Source organism: Oreochromis niloticus, linkage group LG7 (genome assembly GCF_001858045.2).
Source record: "Oreochromis niloticus isolate F11D_XX linkage group LG7, O_niloticus_UMD_NMBU, whole genome shotgun sequence".
NCBI classification, from domain to species: domain Eukaryota; kingdom Metazoa; phylum Chordata; class Actinopteri; order Cichliformes; family Cichlidae; genus Oreochromis; species Oreochromis niloticus.
In genome coordinates, this window is record NC_031972.2 from 59,966,883 (window position 1) to 59,992,661 (window position 25,779).

Sequence of the window (25,779 nt, forward strand, 5' to 3'; positions counted from 1 at the left end):
ACAATAACCTCACCCTAAACACCAGGAAAACAAAGGAAGTGGTCATGGACGACCGCAAAACAAGAACTGACCCCCCTCCCCTATCCATAAATAGTGACTATGTGGAGAGGGTGTCCTCCTTTAAGTTCCTCGGCACCCACATATCTGAGGACTTATCTTGGTCCACAAACACATCAGCCCTAGTGGAGAAAGCCCAGCAGCGCCTCCATTTCTTGAGGGTTTTGAGATGGAGCAGGCTGCAGACTGACCTCCTCGTGTCCTTCTACCGTGCCACTATCGAGAGAGTGCTGGTGCACGCCATCCCTGTGTGGTACGCTGGTTGCACAACAGCTGACAAGAAGAGACTACAGAGGGTCATCAGAACTGCAGAGAAGGTGATCGGCTGTCCACTCTCCTCCCTGGACTTAATTGCCAGCTCAAGAGGTCTCTCCAGAGCCAGAGCAATTATTAGGGACCACCTCCACCCTAACCACCACCTCTTCAACATCCTGCACTCTGGAAAAAGGTTCCGATCCATCAGGTGCAAAACCAACAGACTAAAGAACAGCTTCTTCCCGTGGGCTGTCAGAACTCTTAATGCAAACTAAGAGTGTGAACAGACTTCTCCAATACATCCACTCTGACGCTGCTATTGATCAACTATGTGCAATATCTCAGTCTTTCCATGTTCTGTGCAATATTTTTGGTCCACGTTCAATATCTTTGGTCTTGTGGAATATTTAGGTCTCAGTGGAATTACCATCCCCTCCCTAAATGACCATAGCCCCTCCACCCTTATTTATTTATTACATGCCCTTGTATACAGCCCCACAATGCTTCTGTTTCAATGTTTCTTATGCATACACCATGTATACAGTTCACTCACATATATGTATATATGTATACATACATATTGCTTTATTTTTATTTTACCCTCGTTGTATATTGTTTTCTCTTTTTTTTTTACTTCTCCACCTTTGTGGTCCATGTAATGTTCCGTTCTAAACTTATGAATAAGTATTCTTAATCTGCTTCGTGAGCCACCATTTTCTTTATTGCCGCTCGTGCAGTCCAGCATAACACACACCCACTTCCGTAAACAAAACACTCCCCGTTTGCCACTACGGCAAATCATAAAGGACAATAAGCACGGAGTGCAAACATTATAAACAATACAACATCTCCCTTTTTTTTTAAATGTCCGCCAGTGACACAGCTGGTATGCATTTCAAAATAGGACATCCTGAACATGAGGGTAAGGAACAGTTTGTTCAACACTGTCATGTGCGAAATTACTGTGGCATAAGACTAACAACAACAAAACAACATGGGATATGCACTCATTAGTACATCAATATTTGACATGTGTATTTATTTTTTTCTTCTTTAGGGCAGCGATCCGCCTACACCCTTTACAATCACAGGTCAAGAATGACCCTTGGTTTGACCACTCGTCCTGATCTGGTGGTCAGTGCAGGGCTAGTGTCCATGGTTGGTGTTGTAGTGCCTCTAGATGGCGACAGGGGCTCTGCTTGTTGTCGAGCTGCGCTATCTGGCTGGGTCACCAGATCGGATGTTGGTGCTGAAGGTGCCGGTGACGCCTTGGCGCCTCTCAGGTGCCGTCGGTTACGCCGTATAATCTGTCCCTCGCCAGTGCGGATCAGGAAAGAGCGGGCAGTCTCTGCAGGTCGGACGATGACAGCCGGTTTCCAGCTGCCGGACTCGTGCTGAAAGCGAATGTGGTCCCCCTGCTGCAGCCTCGGTAGTGGTGTGGCGCTGCGATTGTAGTATTGCCTCTGATGCTCTTGTCTTTCCATCCGTGTTTTTTGCACGGCCGTCTGGCTTATGATGCGAGGTGACAGCTGGTATCCAGTGATGGGAACCACTGAGCGCAGACGCCGACTCATGAGGAGCTGCGCGGGTGACCTGAAGCCGTCGACTGGCGTGTTCCTTTGCTCCAATAGAGACAGGTAGGGATCTACTCCCTGAGCATGAGCTTTATCCAGAACTGATTTGGCCGTATTGACTGTTCGTTCAGCGAGGCCGTTGCTTTGTGGGTACAAAGGGCTTGAGGTCGTGTGGACAAAGTCCCATATGACTGCAAAATCCTTGAACTCTCGAGAGCTGTACTGTGGGCCATTATCTGAGATAAGCTTCTCCGGTATACCATGTCTGGCGAATATGGCCTTTAGCTTTTGATGACGGACCCTGCAGTGGTAGAGAACAGCCTTTCAACCTCAAAATAGCGGCTGTAATAGTCCACAACTACTAAGTAGTCCTGTCCACGCCATGTGAAGAGATCTGAGGCCACGGCCTGCCATGGTCTCTCAGGAATCTGGTGTGGAATGAGAGGTTCTTTGGGATTCGCTGCACGCCTCTCCTGACATATGGAACAGTTTTCTACTGTGGCCGTTATGTCCTTGCCCATGCCTGGCCAGAAGAGGGCGTCCCTCGCTCTCTGCTTACTCCTCTCAATCCCCATGTGCCCTGTATGGATTCTCTCCAGCATATTGTGTCTTAGGGCTGTTGGCACTATGATTTTGTCACCTTTGAAGATGATGCCCTGGAAGTGTGAAATTTCATCTCTGAAATTCCAGAAGTCCAAAAGGGTTCTGGGGCATTTTTTCCTGTCCTCGGGCCAGCCATCATGCACGGTTTGCCTCAGCAGGGTGAGCTGCGGGTCGCATCTTGTTGCAGCCTGTATCTCTGAGAGCTTTTTGTCACTTACTGGGAGGCTGTTTATCACTGAGTGGATCTGGTCCTCCATGCCTTCACTCAGCGCGCTGTCTTGGTCGAGCAATGGCTTCCTGGACAGTGTGTCGGCCACAGGTATGTCTTTTCCGGGCCGGTGCACGATCTCTATGTCGTATCTCTGCAGCTGTAACAGCATGCGCTGCAGACGAGCGGGGGCTACAGAGATCGGCTTCTTCAGTATGTGCTCCAACGGCTTGTGGTCTGACTCAACGATGACTCTTCTGCCGTATATGTAGGTGTGGAAACGCTTGCATCCAAACAGCACTGCAAAGAGCTCTTTTTCGATCTGTGCATAGTTAACCTCTGTTGGGGTCAGTGTCTTTGAAGCATATGCTATTGGGTGTCCGTCCTGCATCAACACAGCTCCCAAACCATACTTCGATGCATCTACTTGTAGCCGTAGCTCCTTGGTCGTGTCGTAGTATGCCAGTATGGGGCCTGGTTCTCTGGTTATGAGATCTTTCATTTGCTGGAAGACTCTGTCGTGATTCTGATCCCAGATGAACTCCGAGTCCTGCTTGAGCAGCTGACGCAGCGGTGCATTTACTTCTGATAGTCGTGGTGCGAATCTGGACAGGTAGTTCGCCATTCCAAGAATTGTCTCGAGCTCGTTCTTATTCTCAGGAGGTGGCATGTCCTTTATGGCCTGCAGTTTCTTTGGGTCTGGCTGGATGCCCTCGCGGGTGAGTTTGTGTCCAAAGTAACTCACTTCTGTGGCGCCGATGACACATTTCTCTGGATTGAGATGCACTCCTCGCTCCCTTGTGCGCTCCAGCATGGCACGGAGGTTCTCGTCATGTTCCTCCTTTGTCCTGCCAAACACGAGGATGTCATCCACAATGGCTGCCACTCCCTTGAGCCCTTCATATGTCTCATCGATTTTCCTTTGGAAAATGTCCTGTGCTGATATTATCCCAAAAGGAAGGCGCAGAAAGCGGTATCTGCCGAAGGTCGTGTTGAAGGTGGTGAGGAGCGATGACTTGGTGGTTAATTGGATGGCCCAATAGCCTGAGCGAGCATCCATGACACTAAAGTACTGTGCTCCTGCCAGCTTTGGTGTGATGTCATCCAGTGTTGGAAGCGGGTAATGGGGTCTTTTGATGGCTTTGTTTAGATCGCGAGGATCAAGGCACACTCTGAGCTTCCCATTACGTTTCTCTGCGACCACCAGTCCGTTTACCCATTCTGTGGGTTCTTTCACTTTGACGATTATGCCGTTTTTCTCCATGTCATCCAACTCCTGTTTCAGTCGTTCCCGCAGTGTGAAAGGGATCCTTCGTGGGGGGCACACGACGGGCATGGCGTCTGGGTCAATGTGTAAGTCGCATTCTCCAGGGAATTTCCCTATGCCTTTAAACACGTCAGCGAACTCCTCCATGACGTTTGTGATCTGTACTGACATGACCAGCTTGACTAGTTTTAGATCCAGGCAAGCTCTCAGCCCTAGAATGGGGGGTGCTGCAGTTTCTACTATGTCAAAGGTCAGCATCTTGTGAATATCTTTCCACCTGCACTTCAACTGGCAGGTGCCTTTGATGTTGAGTTTTTCTCCTCCATAGCCAGATAGTGTGCGTGTGGGCGGTGCCAAGCTGACCTGTTTGAAACACTTCTTAAACAATCGGACAGGGATGACATTAGCAGTGGCTCCTGTGTCAAGCTTGAAACTCACGATGTGGTGAAGTGAGCCTACTTCTACGTCTGCGTAAGCCTGTTCATCAGCCTCCCCTTCATTGCACTTTGTTATAGAATCTATGAATAGCTCCGCTTCGTCGCTTGGAGTGTCAGGGTTTATAGAGTACACTGGGTTGGGTTGGTGTGGTGCATCTGAACGGCATGCTTTGGCAAAGTGGTTCATTTTATTGCACTTTTTGCACCTTTTCCCTTTTGCAGGGCACTCCTCCTTCTGGCTGTGTGCTCGTGCACATCTTCCACACAATTTGCCCATCTTATTGTGATGAGGTGGCCTCCTATGTTTTTGCTGCGTACTCTGGCGCTTAGCGGATACTGCATGAGCAGGCGCTGCTCCCTGCAGGCTTGTGTGTGGGTCGACCATGGCTTTCAATTGGTTTTGTGCGATCTCATAGGAGCGTGCAATGTCTATGGCTTTTTCTAGAGTTAAATCTGACCCCTGGCTCAGCAGCTTTTCTCTGACTTGTGGGAAACTGGTTGCAAAGACAATCCTGTCTCGGACCATTTCATCACTGTTAACATAGCCACATTGCTTGACGAGTAACTTTAACTCTGTCACAAAGTGTTCAAATGACTCCCCTTCACCTTGGAGTCTTTCATTAAACTTGTATCTGGCAAAAATGGTGTTCGTTTTCGGCATGAGGTACTGTTCAAACCTGTCGAGATAGGTGGTCAGCTTTTTAGCTTCTTCATCAGATAGCTGCCATGTGTTATAAATGTCTCTGCCTCTTTCTCCTACCCACAGAAGAAGATAGCTGCACTGGGTCTCCTCGGGCTTGCCGCTTAGCGGGCCGCTAAACATTAGCTGCACATGTTGTACGAACCTCCGCCAGGCATCGGGAAGATTAGCTGAATCCCAGTCCATTCGTGGTGCAGGAACTCCCGACGAATCCATTTCGCGCTGTCAGTGGGCGTTTAGTCCGATTAACTCTGACACCATGTAATGTTCCGTTCTAAACTTATGAATAAGTATTCTTAATCTGCTTCGTGAGCCACCATTTTCTTTATTGCCGCTCGTGCAGTCCAGCATAACACACACACACTTCCGTAAACAAAACACTCCAACGTTTGCCACTACGGCAAATCATAAAGGACAATAAGCACGGAGTGCAAACATTATAAACAATACAACAGTCCAGCTACCCAATTTCGCTGTGCAAGAAACTGCACAATGACAATAAAAAGCTCTAAGTCTCTCTAAGTCTACTTCAGGCTCTGTAAGAGAGAAGTCATTGCAATTAAAAAATTGGCTCAAGTCTTCTCTGTCTCAAAGTTACAGTAAAAACACACGAGCAGCAACATGCTGACCCTGTAACATTTCATGCAGCTGGAAGTTCAGAGGAAGATCTAAACTAGACGTACAAAAGAAATGCAAACCATTGTTGGAACTGTTACTCAAACACAGAGTGAGCACAACTACAACTCTCATATGAGAACACATCGGTGAGAGATCCAACCTTCTCACTTCAAAGGGCTTCTTCTTCTACATCTGGATTACTACTTCTACTTTCCTTTGAATTGATCTTATCTTATGAGGATAGAAGACTCCTTATTTTACCAGGTATCCTCAGCAGACAGTCACTAATTTACGGTATGAAAAACATTTAAATGCTCACTTACTTGTGTACTTGGTGACAGTGGCACTCTGTCCTTGAGTATAACCATCACCAGCCACTGCAGTGACAGTTATTTCATACTGGACACCAGCAGTCAGGTTAGCAATATTATACGACGTCTCATAGACATTTACAGAGAAGTTCCTTCCTCCACCTGTCCACTGTACTTTATAGAAGGAGCTGTTTCCCACTGGTTTAGTCCAGCTCACAAAGATAGATGATGTTGTAATATTAGCAGCAGAGAGACTCGTGACTACTTCAGGCTCTATGAGTGGAGAGTACATGAGGATGAACAAGAACACAAAAGAAATGTTGAGCCAATCAAATAAGTAGTGACTGCAACAGGTAAGAATCAAGAGGACTGAATTAAAGAAGACCTGAGATGATATTTGAATAAAATAAGAAACAATCAAAATGAGCCTGTTGACTAATAAAACATGTCACTCATGTATAAAGTGTTTTTCACATCTGAAGTCTTCATGTACAAATTATATTTCTTTTGCTTTTATTGCTTCATTAGAAAAGAAGCTGCCAAAAAATGATTAACAAAAGTCGACAGACAAAAAACTAATAAACTAAAAGATAAAAAATGAAACAGTGACACAGTACAGGGTGCAAGCACCTGCACCAGCAGATTTCATACTCTTCATATTACTTGTGCATTTAGAAAGTGTTGCTACGTCACTTTCTGTTCTGTTATCTCCAGCCACTGCTGTGACAGTGAAAGTGTAGCACACTCCAGGAGTCAGCTCAGTGACATTTACTTTAGTTTCAGTGACAGTCTTATTGTTTTTTATTGTTCCATCTGTCCACTCTACTCTATATAAAGACCTTTCACCCTGTGGGTCAGTCCAGTTCAGAAATATAGAGGATGTCCTGATTTCACTGACAGTAAGCGTCTTCACTTTTTCGGGTTCTGTGAATTCCAGAGAGGCAAACGCAAAAATAACAAAATTGAGAGCAAAATGTATTTTAGCCTTTAGAAAATGACACCATCAAATATGCTGCAAATTCAGTAAAGAACCCCTAAGGGACAACATTTGAAAAACACCGATTACAAATTCATTCAGATAGTGATTTGCTGCATTTCTTACGTGTATACAGTGAAATTAACTCTGCAGCTCAGTTTGCTCATCACCACCCACTGCACTAACTCTAAATGTATACTGCACCCCAGCAGTTAGTGCACTGATGGTTATATATGTGTTATTCATGCTGTGATTCTCATTTAAAGTTCTATCTGTCCACTCTACAAGACAGAAGGAGCTGTTTCCCTCTGGTTCAGTCCACTTCACTGATACAGAGGACGTTGTGAAAGCAGTAACACTGAGTCACCTGACTTCTTGGCGCACAAACGCAGCGGCTCTATGCTCTCCACTTTGGTGCTTTTCTGGTAAACTTGAACTTCCCCCCCTCCACATGTGCATGGATCAAAAACTTCCTCACAGACTGTTCACAATCAGCCAAGGTTGGCAACCAGAGATCATCCACCCTGTCACTCAGCACTGGCTCACCACAGGGATGTGTGCTGAGTCCACTCCTATACACCATCTACACCAGTGACTGCACCCCCACGCACCCCTGCAACATCATCTTCAAATTTGCTGACGACACCACTCTGATGGGGCTCATCACCAACGATGATGACACCGCTTACAGAGATGAGGTCCAGCGACTGTCAGAATGGTGTAACTACAATAACCTCACCCTAAACACCAGGAAAACAAAGGAAGTGGTCATGGACTACCGCAAAACAAGAACTGACCCCCCTCCCCTATCCATAAATAGTGACTATGTGGAGAGGGTGTCCTCCTTTAAGTTCCTCGGCACCCACATATCTGAGGACTTATCTTGGTCCACAAACACATCAGCCCTAGTGAAGAAAGCCCAGCAGCGCCTCCATTTCTTGAGGGTTTTGAGATGGAGCAGGCTGCAGACTGACCTCCTCGTGTCCTTCTACCGTGCCACTATCGAGAGAGTGCTGGTGCACGCCATCCCTGTGTGGTACGCTGGTTGCACAACAGCTGACAAGAAGAGACTACAGAGGGTCATCAGAACTGCAGAGAAGGTGATCGGCTGTCCACTCTCCTCCTTGGACTTAATTGCCAGCTCAAGAGGTCTCTCCAGAGCCAGAGCAATTATTAGGGACCACCTCCACCCTAACAACCACCTCTTCAACATCCTGCACTCTGGAAAAAGGTTCAGATCCATCAGGTGCAAAACCAACAGACTAAAGAACAGCTTCTTCCCGTGGGCTGTCAGAACTCTTAATGCAAACTAAGAGTGTGAACAGACTTCTCCAATACATCCACTCTGACGCTGCTATTGATCAACTATGTGCAATATCTCAGTCTTTCCATGTTCTGTGCAATATTTTTGCTCCATGTTCAATATCTTTGGTCTTGTGGAATATTTAGGTCTCAGTGGAATTACCATCCCCTCCCTAAATGACCATAGCCCCTCCACCCTTATTTATTTATTTATTACATGCCCTTGTATACAGCCCCACAATGCTTCTGTTTCAATGTTTCTTATGCATACAGCATGTATATAGTTCACTCACATATATGTATATATGTATACATACATATTGCTTTATTTTTATTTTACCCTCGTTGTATATTGTTTTCTCTTTTTTTTTTACTTCTCCACCTTTGTGGTCCAGCTACCCAATTTCGCTGTGCAAGAAACTGCACAATGACAATAAAAAGCTCTAAGTCTCTCTAAGTCTACTTCAGGCTCTGTAAGAGAGAAGTCATTGCAATTAAAAAATCGGCTCAAGTCTTCTCTGTCTCAAAGTTACAGTAAAAACACACGAGCAGCAACATGCTGACCCTGTAACATTTCATGCAGCTGGAAGTTCAGAGGAAGATCTAAACTAGACGTACAAAAGAAATGCAAACCATTGTTGGAGCTGTTACTCAAACACAGAGTGAGCACAACTACAACTCTCATATGAGAACACATCGGTGAGAGATCCAACCTTCTCACTTCAAAGGGCTTCTTCTTCTACATCTGGATTACTACTTCTACTTTCCTTTGAATTGATCTTATCTTATGAGGATAGAAGACTCCTTATTTTACCAGGTATCCTCAGCAGACAGTCACTAATTTACGGTATGAAAAACATTTAAATGCTCACTTACTTGTGTACTTGGTGACAGTAGCACTCTGTCCTTCAGTATAATTATCACCAGCCACTGCAGTGACAGTTATTTCATACTGGACACCAGCAGTCAGGTTAGCAATATTATACGACGTCTCATAGACATTTACAGAGAAGTTCCTTCCTCCACCTGTCCACTGTACTTTATAGAAGGAACTGTTTCCCACTGGTTTAGTCCAGCTCACAAAGATAGATGATGTTGTAATATTAGCAGCAGAGAGACTCGTGACTACTTCAGGCTCTATGAGTGGAGAGTACATGAGGATGAACAAGAACACAAAAGAAATGTTGAGCCAACCAAATAAGTAGTGACTGCAACAGGTAAGAATCAAGAGGACTGAATTAAAGAAGACCTGAGATGATATTTGAATAAAATAAGAAACAATCAAAATGAGCCTGTTGACTAATAAAACATGTCACTCATGTATAAAGTGTTTTTCACATCTGAAGTCTTCATGTACAAATTATATTTCTTTTGATTTTATTGCTTCATTAGAAAAGAAGCTGCCAAAAAATGATTAACAAAAGTCGACAGACAAAAAACTAATAAACTAAAAGATAAAAAATGAAACAGTGACACAGTACAGGGTGCAAGCACCTGCACCAGCAGATTTCATACTCTTCATCTTACTTGTGCATTTAGAAAGTGTTGCTACGTCACTTTCTGTTCTGTCATCTCCAGCCACTGCTGTGACAGTGAAAGTGTAGCACACTCCAGGAGTCAGCTCAGTGACATTTACTTTAGTTTCAGTGACAGTCTTATTGTTTTTTATTGTTCCATCTGTCCACTCTACTCTATAGAATGACCTTTCACCCTGTGGGTCAGTCCAATTCAGAAATATAGAGGATGTCCTGATTTCACTGACAGTAAGCGTCTTCACTTTTTCGGGTTCTGTGAGTTCCAGAGAGGCAAACACAAAAATAACAAAACTGAGAGCAAAATGTATTTTAGCCTTTAGAAAATGACACCATCAAATATGCTGCAAATTTAGTAAAGAACCCCTAAGGGACAACATTTGAAAAACAACGATTACAAATTCATTCAGATAGTGATTTGCTGCATTTCTTACGTGTATACAGTGAAATTAACTCTGCAGTTCCCATAGTTTGCTCATCACCAGCCACTGCACTAACTCTAAATGTATACTGCACCCCAGCAGTTAGTGCACTGATGGTTATATATGTGTTATTCATGCTGTGATTCTCATTTAAAGTTCTATCTGTCCACTCTACAAGATAGAAGGAGCTGTTTCCCTCTGGTTCAGTCCACTTCACTGATACAGAGGACGTTGTGAAAGCAGTAACACCGAGTCACCTGACTTCTTGGCGCACAAACGCAGCGGCTCTATGCTCTCCACTTTGGTGCTTTTCTGGTAAACTTGAACTTCTCCCCCTCCACATGTGCATGGATCAAAAACTTCCTCACAGACCATTCACAAACAGCCAAGGTTGGCAACCAGAGATCATCCACCCTGTCACTCAGCACTGGCTCACCACAGGGATGTGTGCTGTGTCCACTCCTATACACCATCTACACCAGTGACTGCACCCCCACGCACCCCTGCAACATCATCTTCAAATTTGCAGACGACACCACTCTGATGGGGCTCATCACCAACGATGATGACACCGCCTACAGAGATGAGGTCCAGCGACTGTCAGAATGGTGTAACTACAATAACCTCACCCTAAACACCAGGAAAACAAAGGAAGTGGTCATGGACTACCGCAAAACAAGAACTGACCCCCCTCCCCTATCCATAAATAGTGACTATGTGGAGAGGGTGTCCTCCTTTAAGTTCCTCGGCACCCACATATCTGAGGACTTATCTTGGTCCACAAACACATCAGCCCTAGTGGAGAAAGGCCAGCAGCGCCTCCATTTCTTGAGGGTTTTGAGATGGAGCAGGCTGCAGACTGACCTCCTCGTGTCCTTCTACCGTGCCACTATCGAGAGAGTGCTGGTGCACGCCATCCCTGTGTGGTACGCTGGTTGCACAACAGCTGACAAGAAGAGACTACAGAGGGTCATCAGAACTGCAGAGAAGCTGATCGGCTGTCCACTCTCCTCCCTGGACTTAATTGCCAGCTCAAGAGGTCTCTCCAGAGCCAGAGCAATTATTTAGGACCACCTCCACCCTAACAACCACCTCTTCAACATCCTGCACTCTGGAAAAAGGTTCAGATCCATCAGGTGCAAAACCAACAGACTAAAGAACAGCTTCTTCCCGTGGGCTGTCAGAACTCTTAATGCAAACTAAGAGTGTGAACAGACTTCTCCAATACATCCACTCTGACGCTGCTATTGATCAACTATGTGCAATATCTCAGTCTTTCCATGTTCTGTGCAATATTTTTGCTCCATGTTCAATATCTTTGGTCTTGTGGAATATTTAGGTCTCAGTGGAATTACCATCCCCTCCCTAAATGACCATAGCCCCTCCACCCTTATTTATTTATTACATGCCCTTGTATACAGCCCCACAATGCTTCTGTTTCAATGTTTCTTATGCATACAGCATGTATATAGTTCACTCACATATATGTATATATGTATACATACATATTGCTTTATTTTTATTTTACCCTCGTTGTATATTGTTTTCTCTTTTTTTTTACTTCTCCACCTTTGTGGTCCAGCTACCCAATTTCGCTGTGCAAGAAACTGCACAATGACAATAAAAAGCTCTAAGTCTCTCTAAGTCTACTTCAGGCTCTGTAAGAGAGAAGTCATTGCAATTAAAAAATCGGCTAAAGTCTTCTCTGTCTCAAAGTTACAGTAAAAACACACGAGCAGCAACATGCTGACCCTGTAACATTTCATGCAGCTGGAAGTTCAGAGGAAGATCTAAACTAGACGTACAAAAGAAATGCAAACCATTGTTGGAGCTGTTACTCAAACACAGAGTGAGCACAACTACAACTCTCATATGAGAACACATCGGTGAGAGATCCAACCTTCTCACTTCAAAGGGCTTCTTCTTCTACATCTGGATTACTACTTCTACTTTCCTTTGAATTGAACTTATCTTATGAGGATAGAAGACTCCTTATTTTACCAGGTATCCTCAGCAGACAGTCACTAATTTACGGTATGAAAAACATTTAAATGCTCACTTACTTGTGTACTTGGTGACAGTGGCACTCTGTCCTTGAGTATAACCATCACCAGCCACTGCAGTGACAGTTATTTCATACTGGACACCAGCAGTCAGGTTAGCAATATTATACGACGTCTCATAGACATTTACAGAGAAGTTCCTTCCTCCACCTGTCCACTGTACTTTATAGAAGGAGCTGTTTCCCACTGGTTTAGTCCAGCTCACAAAGATAGATGATGTTGTAATATTAGCAGCAGAGAGACTCGTGACTACTTCAGGCTCTATGAGTGGAGAGTACATGAGGATGAACAAGAACACAAAAGAAATGTTGAGCCAACCAAATAAGTAGTGACTGCAACAGGTAAGAATCAAGAGGACTGAATTAAAGAAGACCTGAGATGATATTTGAATAAAATAAGAAACAATCAAAATGAGCCTGTTGACTAATAAAACATGTCACTCATGTATAAAGTGTTTTTCACATCTGAAGTCTTCATGTACAAATTATATTTCTTTTGCTTTTATTGCTTCATTAGAAAAGAAGCTGCCAAAAAATGATTAACAAAAGTCGACAGACAAAAAACTAATAAACTAAAAGATAAAAAATGAAACAGTGACACAGTACAGGGTGCAAGCACCTGCACCAGCAGATTTCATACTCTTCATCTTACTTGTGCATTTAGAAAGTGTTGCTACGTCACTTTCTGTTCTGTCATCTCCAGCCACTGCTGTGACAGTGAAAGTGTAGCTCACTCCAGGAGTCAGCTCAGTGACATTTACTTTAGTTTCAGTGACAGTCTTATTCATTTTTATTGTTCCATCTGTCCACTCTACTCTATAGAATGACCTTTCACCCTGTGGGTCAGTCCAATTCAGAAATATAGAGGATGTCCTGATTTCACTGACAGTAAGCGTCTTCACTTTTTCGGGTTCTGTGAATTCCAGAGAGGCAAACGCAAAATAACAAAATTGAGAGCAAAATGTATTTTAGCCTTTAGAAAATGACACCATCAAATATGCTGCAAATTTAGTAAAGAACCCCTAAGGGACAACATTTGAAAAACACCGATTACAAATTCATTCAGATAGTGATTTGCTGCATTTCTTACGTGTATACAGTGAAATTAACTCTGCAGTTCCCATAGTTTGCTCATCACCAGCCACTGCACTAACTCTAAATGTATACTGCACCCAGCAGTTAGTGCACTGATGGTTATATATGTGTTATTCATGCTGTGATTCTCATTTAAAGTTCTATCTGTCCACTCTACAAGATAGAAGGAGCTGTTTCCCTCTGGTTCAGTCCACTTCACTGATACAGAGGACGTTGTGAAAGCAGTAACACCGAGTCACCTGACTTCTTGGCGCACAAACGCAGCGGCTCTATGCTCTCCACTTTGGTGCTTTTCTGGTAAACTTGAACTTCTCCCCCTCCACATGTGCATGGATCAAAAACTTCCTCACAGACCATTCACAAACAGCCAAGGTTGGCAACCAGAGATCATCCACCCTGTCACTCAGCACTGGCTCACCACAGGGATGTGTGCTGTGTCCACTCCTATACACCATCTACACCAGTGACTGCACCCCCACGCACCCCTGCAACATCATCTTCAAATTTGCAGATGACACCACTCTGATGGGGCTCATCACCAACGATGATGACACCGCCTACAGAGATGAGGTCCAGCGACTGTCAGAATGGTGTAACTACAATAACCTCACCCTAAACACCAGGAAAACAAGGAAGTGGTCATGGACTACCGCAAAACAAGAACTGACCCCCTCCCCTATCCATAAATAGTGACTATGTGGAGAGGGTGTCCTCCTTTAAGTTCCTCGGCACCCACATATCTGAGGACTTATCTTGGTCCACAAACACATCAGCCCTAGTGGAGAAAGGCCAGCAGCGCCTCCATTTCTTGAGGGTTTTGAGATGGAGCAGGCTGCAGACTGACCTCCTCGTGTCCTTCTACCGTGCCACTATCGAGAGAGTGCTGGTGCACGCCATCCCTGTGTGGTACGCTGGTTGCACAACAGCTGACAAGAAGAGACTACAGAGGGTCATCAGAACTGCAGAGAAGGTGATCGGCTGTCCACTCTCCTCCTTGGACTTAATTGCCAGCTCAAGAGGTCTCTCCAGAGCCAGAGCAATTATTTAGGACCACCTCCACCCTAACAACCACCTCTTCAACATCCTGCACTCTGGAAAAAGGTTCAGATCCATCAGGTGCAAAACCAACAGACTAAAGAACAGCTTCTTCCCGTGGGCTGTCAGAACTCTTAATGCAAACTAAGAGTGTGAACAGACTTCTCCAATACATCCACTCTGACGCTGCTATTGATCAACTATGTGCAATATCTCAGTCTTTCCATGTTCTGTGCAATATTTTTGGTCCACGTTCAATATCTTTGGTCTTGTGGAATATTTAGGTCTCAGTGGAATTACCATCCCCTCCCTAAATGACCATAGCCCCTCCACCCTTATTTATTTATTACATGCCCTTGTATACAGCCCCACAATGCTTCTGTTTCAATGTTTCTTATGCATACACCATGTATATAGTTCACTCACATATATGTATATATGTATACATACATATTGCTTTATTTTTATTTTACCCTCGTTGTATATTGTTTTCTCTTTTTTTTTTACTTCTCCACCTTTGTGGTCCAGCTACCCAATTTCGCTGTGCAAGAAACTGCACAATGACAATAAAAAGCTCTAAGTCTCTCTAAGTCTACTTCAGGCTCTGTAAGAGAGAAGTCATTGCAATTAAAAAATCGGCTCAAGTCTTCTCTGTCTCAAAGTTACAGTAAAAACACACGAGCAGCAACATGCTGACCCTGTAACATTTCATGCAGCTGGAAGTTCAGAGGAAGATCTAAACTAGACGTACAAAAGAAATGCAAACTATTGTTGGAGCTGTTACTCAAACACAGAGTGAGCACAACTACAACTCTCATATGAGAACACATCGGTGAGAGATCCAACCTTCTCACTTCAAAGGGCTTCTTCTTCTACATCTGGATTACTACTTCTACTTTCCTTTGAATTTCACTTATCTTATGAGGATAGAAGACTCCTTATTTTACCAGGTATCCTCAGCAGACAGTCACTAATTTACGGTATGAAAAACATTTAAATGCTCACTTACTTGTGTACTTGGTGACAGTGGCACTCTGTCCTTGAGTATAACCATCACCAGCCACTGCAGTGACAGTTATTTCATACTGGACACCAGCAGTCAGGTTAGCAATATTATACGACGTCTCATAGACATTTACAGAGAAGTTCCTTCCTCCACCTGTCCACTGTACTTTATAGAAGGAGCTGTTTCCCACTGGTTTAGTCCAGCTCACAAAGATAGATGATGTTGTAATATTAGCAGCAGAGAGACTCGTGACTACTTCAGGCTCTATGAGTGGAGAGTACATGAGGATGAACAAGAACACAAAAGAAATGTTGAGCCAACCAAATAAGTAGTGACTGCAACAGGTAAGAATCAAGAGGACTGAATTAAAGAAGACCTGAGATGATATTTGAATAAAATAAGAAACAATCAAAATGAGCCTGTTGACTAATAAAACATGTCACTCATGTATAAAGTGTTTTTCACATCTGAAGTCTTCATGTACAAATTATATTTCTTTTGCTTTTATTGCTTCATTAGAAAAGAAGCTGCCAAAAAATGATTAACAAAAGTCGACAGACAAAAAAGTAATAAACTAAAAGATAAAAAATGAAACAGTGACACAGTACAGGGTGCAAGCACCTGCACCAGCAGATTTCATACTCTTCATCTTACTTGTGCATTTAGAAAGTGTTGCTACGTCACTTTCTGTTCTGTTGTCTCCAGCCACTGCTGTGACAGTGAAAGTGTAGCACACTCCAGGAGTCAGCTCAGTGACATTTACTTTAGTTTCAGTGACAGTCTTATTCATTTTTATTGTTCCATCTGTCCACTCTACTCTATATAAAGACCTTTCACCCTGTGGGTCAGTCCAATTCAGAAATATAGAGGATGTCCTGATTTCACTGACAGTAAGCGTCTTCACTTTTTCGGGTTCTGTGAATTCCAGAGAGGCAAACGCAAAATAACAAAATTGAGAGCAAAATGTATTTTAGCCTTTAGAAAATGACACCATCAAATATGCTGCAAATTTAGTAAAGAACCCTAAGGGACAACATTTGAAAAACACCGATTACAAATTCATTCAGATAGTGATTTGCTGCATTTCTTACGTGTATACAGTGAAATTAACTCTGCAGCTCCCATAGTTTGCTCATCACCAGCCACTGCACTAACTCTAAATGTATACTGCACCCCAGCAGTTAGTGCACTGATGGTTATATATGTGTTATTCATGCTGTGATTCTCATTTAAAGTTCTATCTGTCCACTCTACAAGACAGAAGGAGCTGTTTCCCTCTGGTTCAGTCCACTTCACTGATACAGAGGACGTTGTGAAAGCAGTAACACTGAGTCACCTGACTTCTTGGCGCACAAACGCAGCGGCTCTATGCTCTCCACTTTGGTGCTTTTCTGGTAAACTTGAACTTCCCCCCCTCCACATGTGCATGGATCAAAAACTTCCTCACAGACTGTTCACAATCAGCCAAGGTTGGCAACCAGAGATCATCCACCCTGTCACTCAGCACTGGCTCACCACAGGGATGTGTGCTGAGTCCACTCCTATACACCATCTACACCAGTGACTGCACCCCCACGCACCCCTGCAACATCATCTTCAAATTTGCAGACGACACCACTCTGATGGGGCTCATCACCAACGATGATGACACCGCCTACGGAGATGAGGTCCAGCGACTGTCAGAATGGTGTAACTACAATAACCTCACCCTAAACACCAGGAAAACAAAGGAAGTGGTCATGGACTACCGCAAAACAAGAACTGACCCCCCTCCCCTATCCATAAATAGTGACTATGTGGAGAGGGTGTCCTCCTTTAAGTTCCTCGGCACCCACATATCTGAGGACTTATCTTGGTCCACAAACACATCAGCCCTAGTGGAGAAAGGCCAGCAGCGCCTCCATTTCTGAGGGTTTTGAGATGGAGCAGGCTGCAGACTGACCTCCTCGTGTCCTTCTACCGTGCCACTATCGAGAGAGTGCTGGTGCACACCATCCCTGTGTGGTACGCTGGTTGCACAACAGCTGACAAGAAGAGACTACAGAGGGTCATCAGAACTGCAGAGAAGGTGATCGGCTGTCCACTCTCCTCCTTGGACTTAATTGCCAGCTCAAGAGGTCTCTCCAGAGCCAGAGCAATTATTAGGGACCACCTCCACCCTAACAACCACCTCTTCAACATCCTGCACTCTGGAAAAAGGTTCAGATCCATCAGGTGCAAAACCAACAGACTAAAGAACAGCTTCTTCCCGTGGGCTGTCAGAACTCTTAATGCAAACTAAGAGTGTGAACAGACTTCTCCAATACATCCACTCTGACGCTGCTATTGATCAACTATGTGCAATATCTCAGTCTTTCCATGTTCTGTGCAATATTTTTGGTCCATGTTCAATATCTTTGGTCTTGTGGAATATTTAGGTCTCAGTGGAATTACCATCCCCTCCCTAAATGACCATAGCCCCTCCACCCTTATTTATTTATTACATGCCCTTGTATACAGCCCCACAATGCTTCTGTTTCAATGTTTCTTATGCATACAGCATGTATATAGTTCACTCACATATATGTATATATGTATACATACATATTGCTTTATTTTATTTTACCCTCGTTGTATATTGTTTTCTCTTTTTTTTTACTTCTCCACCTTTGTGGTCCAGCTACCCAATTTCGCTGTGCAAGAAACTGCACAATGACAATAAAAGCTCTAAGTCTCTCTAAGTCTACTTCAGGCTCTGTAAGAGAGAAGTCATTGCAATTAAACAATCGGCTCAAGTCTTCTCTGTCTCAAAGTTACAGTAAAACACACGAGCAGCAACATGCTGACCCTGTAACATTTCATGCAGCTGGAAGTTCAGAGGAAGATCTAAACTAGACGTACAAAAGAAATGCAAACCATTGTTGGAGCTGTTACTCAAACACAGAGTGAGCACAACTACAACTCTCATATGAGAACACATCGGTGAGAGATCCAACCTTCTCACTTCAAAGGGCTTCTTCTTCTACATCTGGATTACTACTTCTACTTTCCTTTGAATTGAACTTATCTTATGAGGATAGAAGACTCCTTATTTTACCAGGTATCCTCAGCAGACAGTCACTAATTTACGGTATGAAAAACATTTAAATGCTCACTTACTTGTGTACTTGGTGACAGTAGCACTCTGTCCTTCAGTATAATTATCACCAGCCACTGCAGTGACAGTTATTTCATACTGGACACCAGCAGTCAGGTTAGCAATATTATACGACGTCTCATAGACATTTACAGAGAAGTTCCTTCCTCCACCTGTCCACTGTACTTTATAGAAGGAGCTGTTTCCCACTGGTTTAGTCCAGCTCACAAAGATAGATGATGTTGTAATATTAGCAGTAGAGAGACTCGTGACTACTTCAGGCTCTATGAGTGGAGAGTACATGAGGATGAACAAGAACACAAAAGAAATGTTGAGCCAATCAAATAAGTAGTGACTGCAACAGGTAAGAATCAAGAGGACTGAATTAAAGAAGACCTGAGATGATATTTGAATAAAATAAGAAACAATCAAAATGAGCCTGTTGACTAATAAAACATGTCACTCATGTATAAAGTGTTTTTCACATCTGAAGTCTTCATGTACAAATTATATTTCTTTTGATTTTATTGCTTCATTAGAAAAGAAGCTGCCAAAAAATGATTAACAAAAGTCGACAGACAAAAAACTAATAAACTAAAAGATAAAAAATGAAACAGTGACACAGTACAGGGTGCAAGCACCTGCACCAGCAGATTTCATACTCTTCATCTTACTTGTGCATTTAGAAAGTGTTGCTACGTCACTTTCTGTTCTGTTATCTCCAGCCACTGCTGTGACAGTGAAAGTGTAGCACACTCCAGGAGTCAGCTCAGTGACATTTACTTTAGTTTCAGTGACAGTCTTATTGTTTTTTATTGTTCCATCTGTCCACTCTACTCTATAGAATGACCTTTCACCCTGTGGGTCAGTCCAATTCAGAAATATAGAGGATGTCCTGATTTCACTGACAGTAAGCGTCTTCACTTTTTCGGGTTCTGTGAATTCCAGAGAGGCAAACGCAAAAATAACAAAATTGAGAGCAAAATGTATTTTAGCCTTTAGAAAATGACACCATCAAATATGCTGCAAATTTAGTAAAGAACCCCTAAGGGACAACATTTGAAAAACACCGATTACAAATTCATTCAGATAGTGATTTGCTGCATTTCTTACGTGTATACAGTGAAATTAACTCTGCAGTTCCCATAGTTTGCTCATCACCAGCCACTGCACTAACTCTAAATGTATACTGCACCCCAGCAGTTAGTGCACTGATGATTATATATGTGTTATTCATGCTGTGATTCTCATTTAAAGTTCTATCTGTCCACTCTACAAGATAGAAGGAGCTGTTTCCCTCTGGTTCAGTCCACTTCACTGATACAGAGGACGTTGTGAAAGCAGTAACACTGAGTCACCTGACTTCTTGGCGCACAAACGCAGCGGCTCTATGCTCTCCACTTTGGTGCTTTTCTGGTAAACTTGAACTTCTCCCCCTCCACATGTGCATGGATCAAAAACTTCCTCACAGACCATTCACAAACAGCCAAGGTTGGCAACCAGAGATCATCCACCCTGTCACTCAGCACTGGCTCACCACAGGGATGTGTGCTGTGTCCACTCCTATACACCATCTACACCAGTGACTGCACCCCCACGCACCCCTGCAACATCATCTTCAAATTTGCAGACGACACCACTCTGATGGGGCTCATCACCAACGATGATGACACCGCCTACAGAGATGAGGTCCAGCGACTGTCAGAATGGTGTAACTACAATAACCTCACCCTAAACACCAGGAAAACAAAGGAAGTGGTCATGGACTACCGCAAAACAAGAACTGACACCCCTCCCCTATCCATAAATAGTGACTATGTGGAGAGGGTGTCCTCCTTTAAGTTCCTCGGCACCCACATATCTGAGGACTTATCTTGGTCCACAAACACATCAGCCCTAGTGGAGAAAGGCCAGCAGCGCCTCCATTTCTTGAGGGTTTTGAGATGGAGCAGGCTGCAGACTGACCTCCTCGTGTCCTTCTACCGTGCCACTATCGAGAGAGTGCTGGTGCACGCCATCCCTGTGTGGTACGCTGGTTGCACAACAGCTGACAAGAAGAGACTACAGAGGGTCAGCAGAACTGCAGAGAGGGTGATCGGCTGTCCACTCTCCTCCTTGGACTTAATTGCCAGCTCAAGAGGTCTCTCCAGAGCCAGAGCAATTATTTAGGACCACCTCCACCCTAACAACCACCTCTTCAACATCCTGCACTCTGGAAAAAGGTTCAGATCCATCAGGTGCAAAACCAACAGACTAAAGAACAGCTTCTTCCCGTGGGCTGTCAGAACTCTTAATGCAAACTAAGAGTGTGAACAGACTTCTCCAATACATCCACTCTGACGCTGCTATTGATCAACTATGTGCAATATCTCAGTCTTTCCATGTTCTGTGCAATATTTTTGGTCCATGTTCAATATCTTTGGTCTTGTGGAATATTTAGGTCTCAGTGGAATTACCATCCCCTCCCTAAATGACCATAGCCCCTCCACCCTTATTTATTTATTACATGCCCTTGTATACAGCCCCACAATGCTTCTGTTTCAATGTTTCTTATGCATACAGCATGTATATAGTTCACTCACATATATGTATATATGTATACATACATATTGCTTTATTTTTATTTTACCCTCGTTGTATATTGTTTTCTCTTTTTTTTTTACTTCTCCACCTTTGTGGTCCAGCTACCCAATTTCGCTGTGCAAGAAACTGCACAATGACAATAAAAAGCTCTAAGTCTCTCTAAGTCTACTTCAGGCTCTGTAAGAGAGAAGTCATTGCAATTAAACAATCGGCTCAAGTCTTCTCTGTCTCAAAGTTACAGTAAAAACACACGAGCAGCAACATGCTGACCCTGTAACATTTCATGCAGCTGGAAGTTCAGAGGAAGATCTAAACTAGACGTACAAAAGAAATGCAAACCATTGTTGGAGCTGTTACTCAAACACAGAGTGAGCACAACTACAACTCTCATATGAGAACACATCGGTGAGAGATCCAACCTTCTCACTTCAAAGGGCTTCTTCTTCTACATCTGGATTACTACTTCTACTTTCCTTTGAATTTCACTTATCTTATGAGGATAGAAGACTCCTTATTTTACCAGGTATCCTCAGCAGACAGTCACTAATTTACGGTATGAAAAACATTTAAATGCTCACTTACTTGTGTACTTGGTGACAGTAGCACTCTGTCCTTCAGTATAACCATCACCAGCCACTGCAGTGACAGTTATTTCATACTGGACACCAGCAGTCAGGTTAGCAATATTATACGACGTCTCATAGACATTTACAGAGAAGTTCCTTCCTCCACCTGTCCACTGTACTTTATAGAAGGAGCTGTTTCCCACTGGTTTAGTCCAGCTCACAAAGATAGATGATGTTGTAATATTAGCAGCAGAGAGACTCGTGACTACTTCAGGCTCTATGAGTGGAGAGTACATGAGGATGAACAAGAACACAAAAGAAATGTTGAGCCAACCAAATAAGTAGTGACTGCAACAGGTAAGAATCAAGAGGACTGAATTAAAGAAGACCTGAGATGATATTTGAATAAAATAAGAAACAATCAAAATGAGCCTGTTGACTAATAAAACATGTCACTCATGTATAAAGTGTTTTTCACATCTGAAGTCTTCATGTACAAATTATATTTCTTTTGATTTTATTGCTTCATTAGAAAAGAAAATGATGAGTGGCTGTGGCAAATAAGAAAAAAGTAGTGTAAATGAAGAGGGGTATGAAAGGACATGTCAGTAAAATGTGTAACACTGACAGCAGCCACATAGTGACTGGAGCTCAGGAGGTAGAGCAGGTCATCTACTGATTGGAAGGTTGGTGGTTCAATCCTTGGCTCCCCCTAGTCTTGGGCAAGTTGTTGACCCCAAGTTTCTCTATTGGAGTTTGAATGTTACTTGGTAAATGAAGTGAATGTGACATGTTGTATTTAGTGGCACACTGGGAGAGTAGAAAAGCACTATTAAAGAATCAGTTGATTCTTTAAACTTGTTGATTAAAAAACAAATCATTTGAATATCAAAAGTTATTTTAAATTTAAAAGACTTAAAAAAGGAGGAAACTGCCTAGACTTCAACAATACTTCTTTACAGAAATGAAAGCCTTACTTGTTGTGACCATGTAGATGTAAACCGTCTCACTCTGAAATCCCAATTCTCCCACAGTTGTCACAGAAATGTTGTAGGAAGTCCCAGAAGACAGGGAAGAGAAGTTCCAGCTGGTGTTTGTGGTATTTATATTGTTGGATTGCTGGGATGATGTGTAAGTCAGCAGGTAGTAGAATTTTGCACCAGTCATCAGAGGCGCCTCTGTCCATTGAGTTTCAATGGAACTTGTTGTTTTACTCAGGTTCTTAATCTGCCCAGGAGGGTTAGGGACTGGAGGAAGGGGGATGCAACATGTTATCTTATATAAGTCAAGTAACATTATTTTAAAGATGAATTAATTATTCACTATTATGTGCACACTTAAATAGAGAATATTACACTCTATGGCCTATTGTCACTCATATTACTTACATATATAATAAATAATAGGAATTAAAATAACAACAAAACAATATTTTGTCCTGTTTACAATTACCATGTTTGCTCACTGTTGTAATTAATTTTATGTTTTACAGTTTGTTAGTGCAATATCAAATTAAACTTTACAATGCTTCTTATGACTTGAGGACACACATTTTTTTTTCAATAACAGCTAAATTGTGAAAAACCTGCTGAAGGGTAGAATAATGTTAACATCCATAATATGACTGCACTCAAACTGAAGAAATGTATTCTACTCACAAGTGGCGTTAGTAACAAGTTCAGATGATGCATTGAAGGGTCCACTTATTGTGGTTAACATGACGCTGTACTCCCGTCCAGCTGACAGGTTTTCAAACTGGTACGGTGCAGTCAAATTGATCAGGGATTGAATAGTTGTATTACGTATTAGCTGCAAACTGTAACGCTCCACATTTCCTTTAGGTTTCGTCCATGTCACGGTGATGGAACTATTCGAATGACCTGAGATAGTGGGCTGTACTGTCTCGGGCTCTGTCGGTGTGATGAGAGAACAAAGGATTAAAACATGTCAGCAATGATAGTCTGACAAAGAAAACTTGAAATAGCAGCTGAGAGTCGTACTGGTGTACTGAGAGGTGCAGACTGTTTGTCCTTCAATGCCATTTGCTGCCATGACAGAAACACAGAAGGTACAGTTGGTCCCAGGGTTGAGGCCTGAGATCTGTATGGTTTCTTGTCCCAGAGTGTCGTTTTTGTAGGCACAGCCTGATGTAGCAACTCGATATTTATAGTCATCCCTGTACTCAGCTGGCTTCGTCCAATTCAGATTTATAGCAGTTGTGTTTATGGTTTCAGCCTTCAACTCAGTAATATCATATGGCCCTACAAACACAGGAGGAATTATTATTATTATAACAACAGCAGTATTATAGGCACATGAACAGCACTTTTCTTGTAACAGCTCTCTTTCACTGGAATAATGATAAACTACCCAAGCTCAGCTTTTGATGGTTGCTGACTTTGGTTGTTTTTACTGATTTAGTTTGAGTTTAGTATCAGGGATTTCCAGGAGAAGCAGAAATTCTGACAACATATACTGTACATACGTGTGAAGTAAGACACTGTCACAGGATCTGCCTGAGTGCCATCTGCTGTTAGTGTAGTGACAGTGAAGTTGAAGTTGCTCCCAGAACGAAGATTTATGATTGTTGCATTTGTTATTTTCACATTTAATTCGTTTACAGTAACATTGGACTTGTTGGTGACCTGCACCCAATAAGAGTAGCTTAATTTGCTCTCCTGCTGTGTCCACACCAAGGTCACTGCATTTGTAGTTATTTCTGTCTGAGTCAGATTGGATACAGGAAATGGTCCTGAGAAAATGAGACAGATGAAAAACCTGTGATTGCTGCTACATGTTCCTCACACTCAGAGGAAAAAGAAATACGATAAATAGTATTAACAATGCTACTATTTTGGAAAAAGGACACCTGCATTACATCTATGTACTCAGCATGTCACTTGATGCTTCTGAATTAACTTAGTACTTGTAAAGAGTGTATAATATTTGTCTTTTCAAAATATTATCATGTTCGTACACAGACAGTTGATTCCAGACATTTTAAAATATGTCTGGGTGACATTTTGTTGTTACATTGAAAAAAAAACAAAACAAACAAAAACAAATGTAAAGTACACCAGTCAAAATAAACTCTGTCAGATTGAAAGACAAAGGATAAACTCAATAAAAAATAAAAAAAACAAACAAAAAAAATCAGGAATCTCCACTGTAACAACTGCAATCTCATCAGCTGTATGTCTACTCACTGGTATAGTTTACTGTTGTCACTGATGCACTGTTATATCCCATCACACCCACAGTAACAACAGAGATATTGTAGGGGCTTCCAGATGTGAGGTTCCCCAGCAGGAACCAGTTGTCTTCTTTCACAAAGGTGTTGTTAGTGGTGGTGACACTAAAGTTGTATTGCTTTTGGCTCATGTTCTGTGGAAGGGCCCAGGTGAAGTTGATGGAATTAACCGTCTGAGATTGCACTGTGATGGAGCCAGGAGGGTTGGGAACTGAAGAAGGAGAAGGATTTGATTATTTGATTGATTATTTTGATTAATTTAAACAATATATGAATTTATAAAACACTTAAAACTTGAGGTAGAAGTCAGATTGTCAATGAAACTCACAAGTTGCGTTGCAGACAAGTGAACTGTTATTCTCATAAGGTCCACTTTTGGTGATCAACTGCACACAGTAAATTACTCCTGGTGTCAAGCCCCCAAAGACTGTGTTTGTAGTTTGATTGTTTACCGTCCTGTTCACTAACTGTCCAGCACTATTTAGCACAACACTGTAACTGAAGACCTTCCCTGTCACCAGTGTCCAGCTCACTGAAAGGCTAGTTGTGGTTCCTACGGCTGTAATGTTTGAGACTGCTTCAGGTACTGGAAAAAAAAGAAGATTCAAATTAAATGTAACATTAGTATTGGATTATTAGAGGCTGAGTAGTAACAAAAAGAAAATGTCAATCAAATTTACTTGTATTATGACCAAAAACATTTTTAAAGATTTTCTTTTAGAAGTTTATATGACATCAGTAAAAACCCTGATAATGTAATCAGGGTTATATTTTGGCTTGGTGTTGAGAATTTTCAGAGAAAGGT

The 25,779-nt window shown here is 42.7% G+C and overlaps 1 protein-coding gene across 1 annotated transcript in view; it reads right to left on the bottom strand.

The window, feature by feature from the left end:
• The window catches only part of LOC106097813 (titin), a 64,980-nt gene that overhangs the window by 8,272 nt on the left and 30,929 nt on the right, over positions 1 to 25,779 (bottom strand). The window contains exons 11-27 of the mRNA XM_025909482.1: positions 25,303 to 25,560; positions 24,931 to 25,185; positions 24,210 to 24,476; positions 23,725 to 23,985; positions 23,383 to 23,634; positions 22,702 to 22,971; positions 21,741 to 22,001; positions 19,250 to 19,510; positions 18,599 to 18,859; positions 16,115 to 16,375; positions 15,464 to 15,724; positions 12,977 to 13,237; positions 12,326 to 12,586; positions 9,836 to 10,096; positions 9,185 to 9,445; positions 6,694 to 6,954; positions 6,043 to 6,303 (exon numbers count right to left, since the gene is read on the bottom strand). Of these exons, the coding sequence (XP_025765267.1) occupies positions 6,043 to 6,303; positions 6,694 to 6,954; positions 9,185 to 9,445; positions 9,836 to 10,096; positions 12,326 to 12,586; positions 12,977 to 13,237; positions 15,464 to 15,724; positions 16,115 to 16,375; positions 18,599 to 18,859; positions 19,250 to 19,510; positions 21,741 to 22,001; positions 22,702 to 22,971; positions 23,383 to 23,634; positions 23,725 to 23,985; positions 24,210 to 24,476; positions 24,931 to 25,185; positions 25,303 to 25,560 (4,434 nt within the window). The remainder of the gene's footprint in view (positions 1 to 6,042; positions 6,304 to 6,693; positions 6,955 to 9,184; positions 9,446 to 9,835; positions 10,097 to 12,325; positions 12,587 to 12,976; positions 13,238 to 15,463; positions 15,725 to 16,114; positions 16,376 to 18,598; positions 18,860 to 19,249; positions 19,511 to 21,740; positions 22,002 to 22,701; positions 22,972 to 23,382; positions 23,635 to 23,724; positions 23,986 to 24,209; positions 24,477 to 24,930; positions 25,186 to 25,302; positions 25,561 to 25,779) is intronic.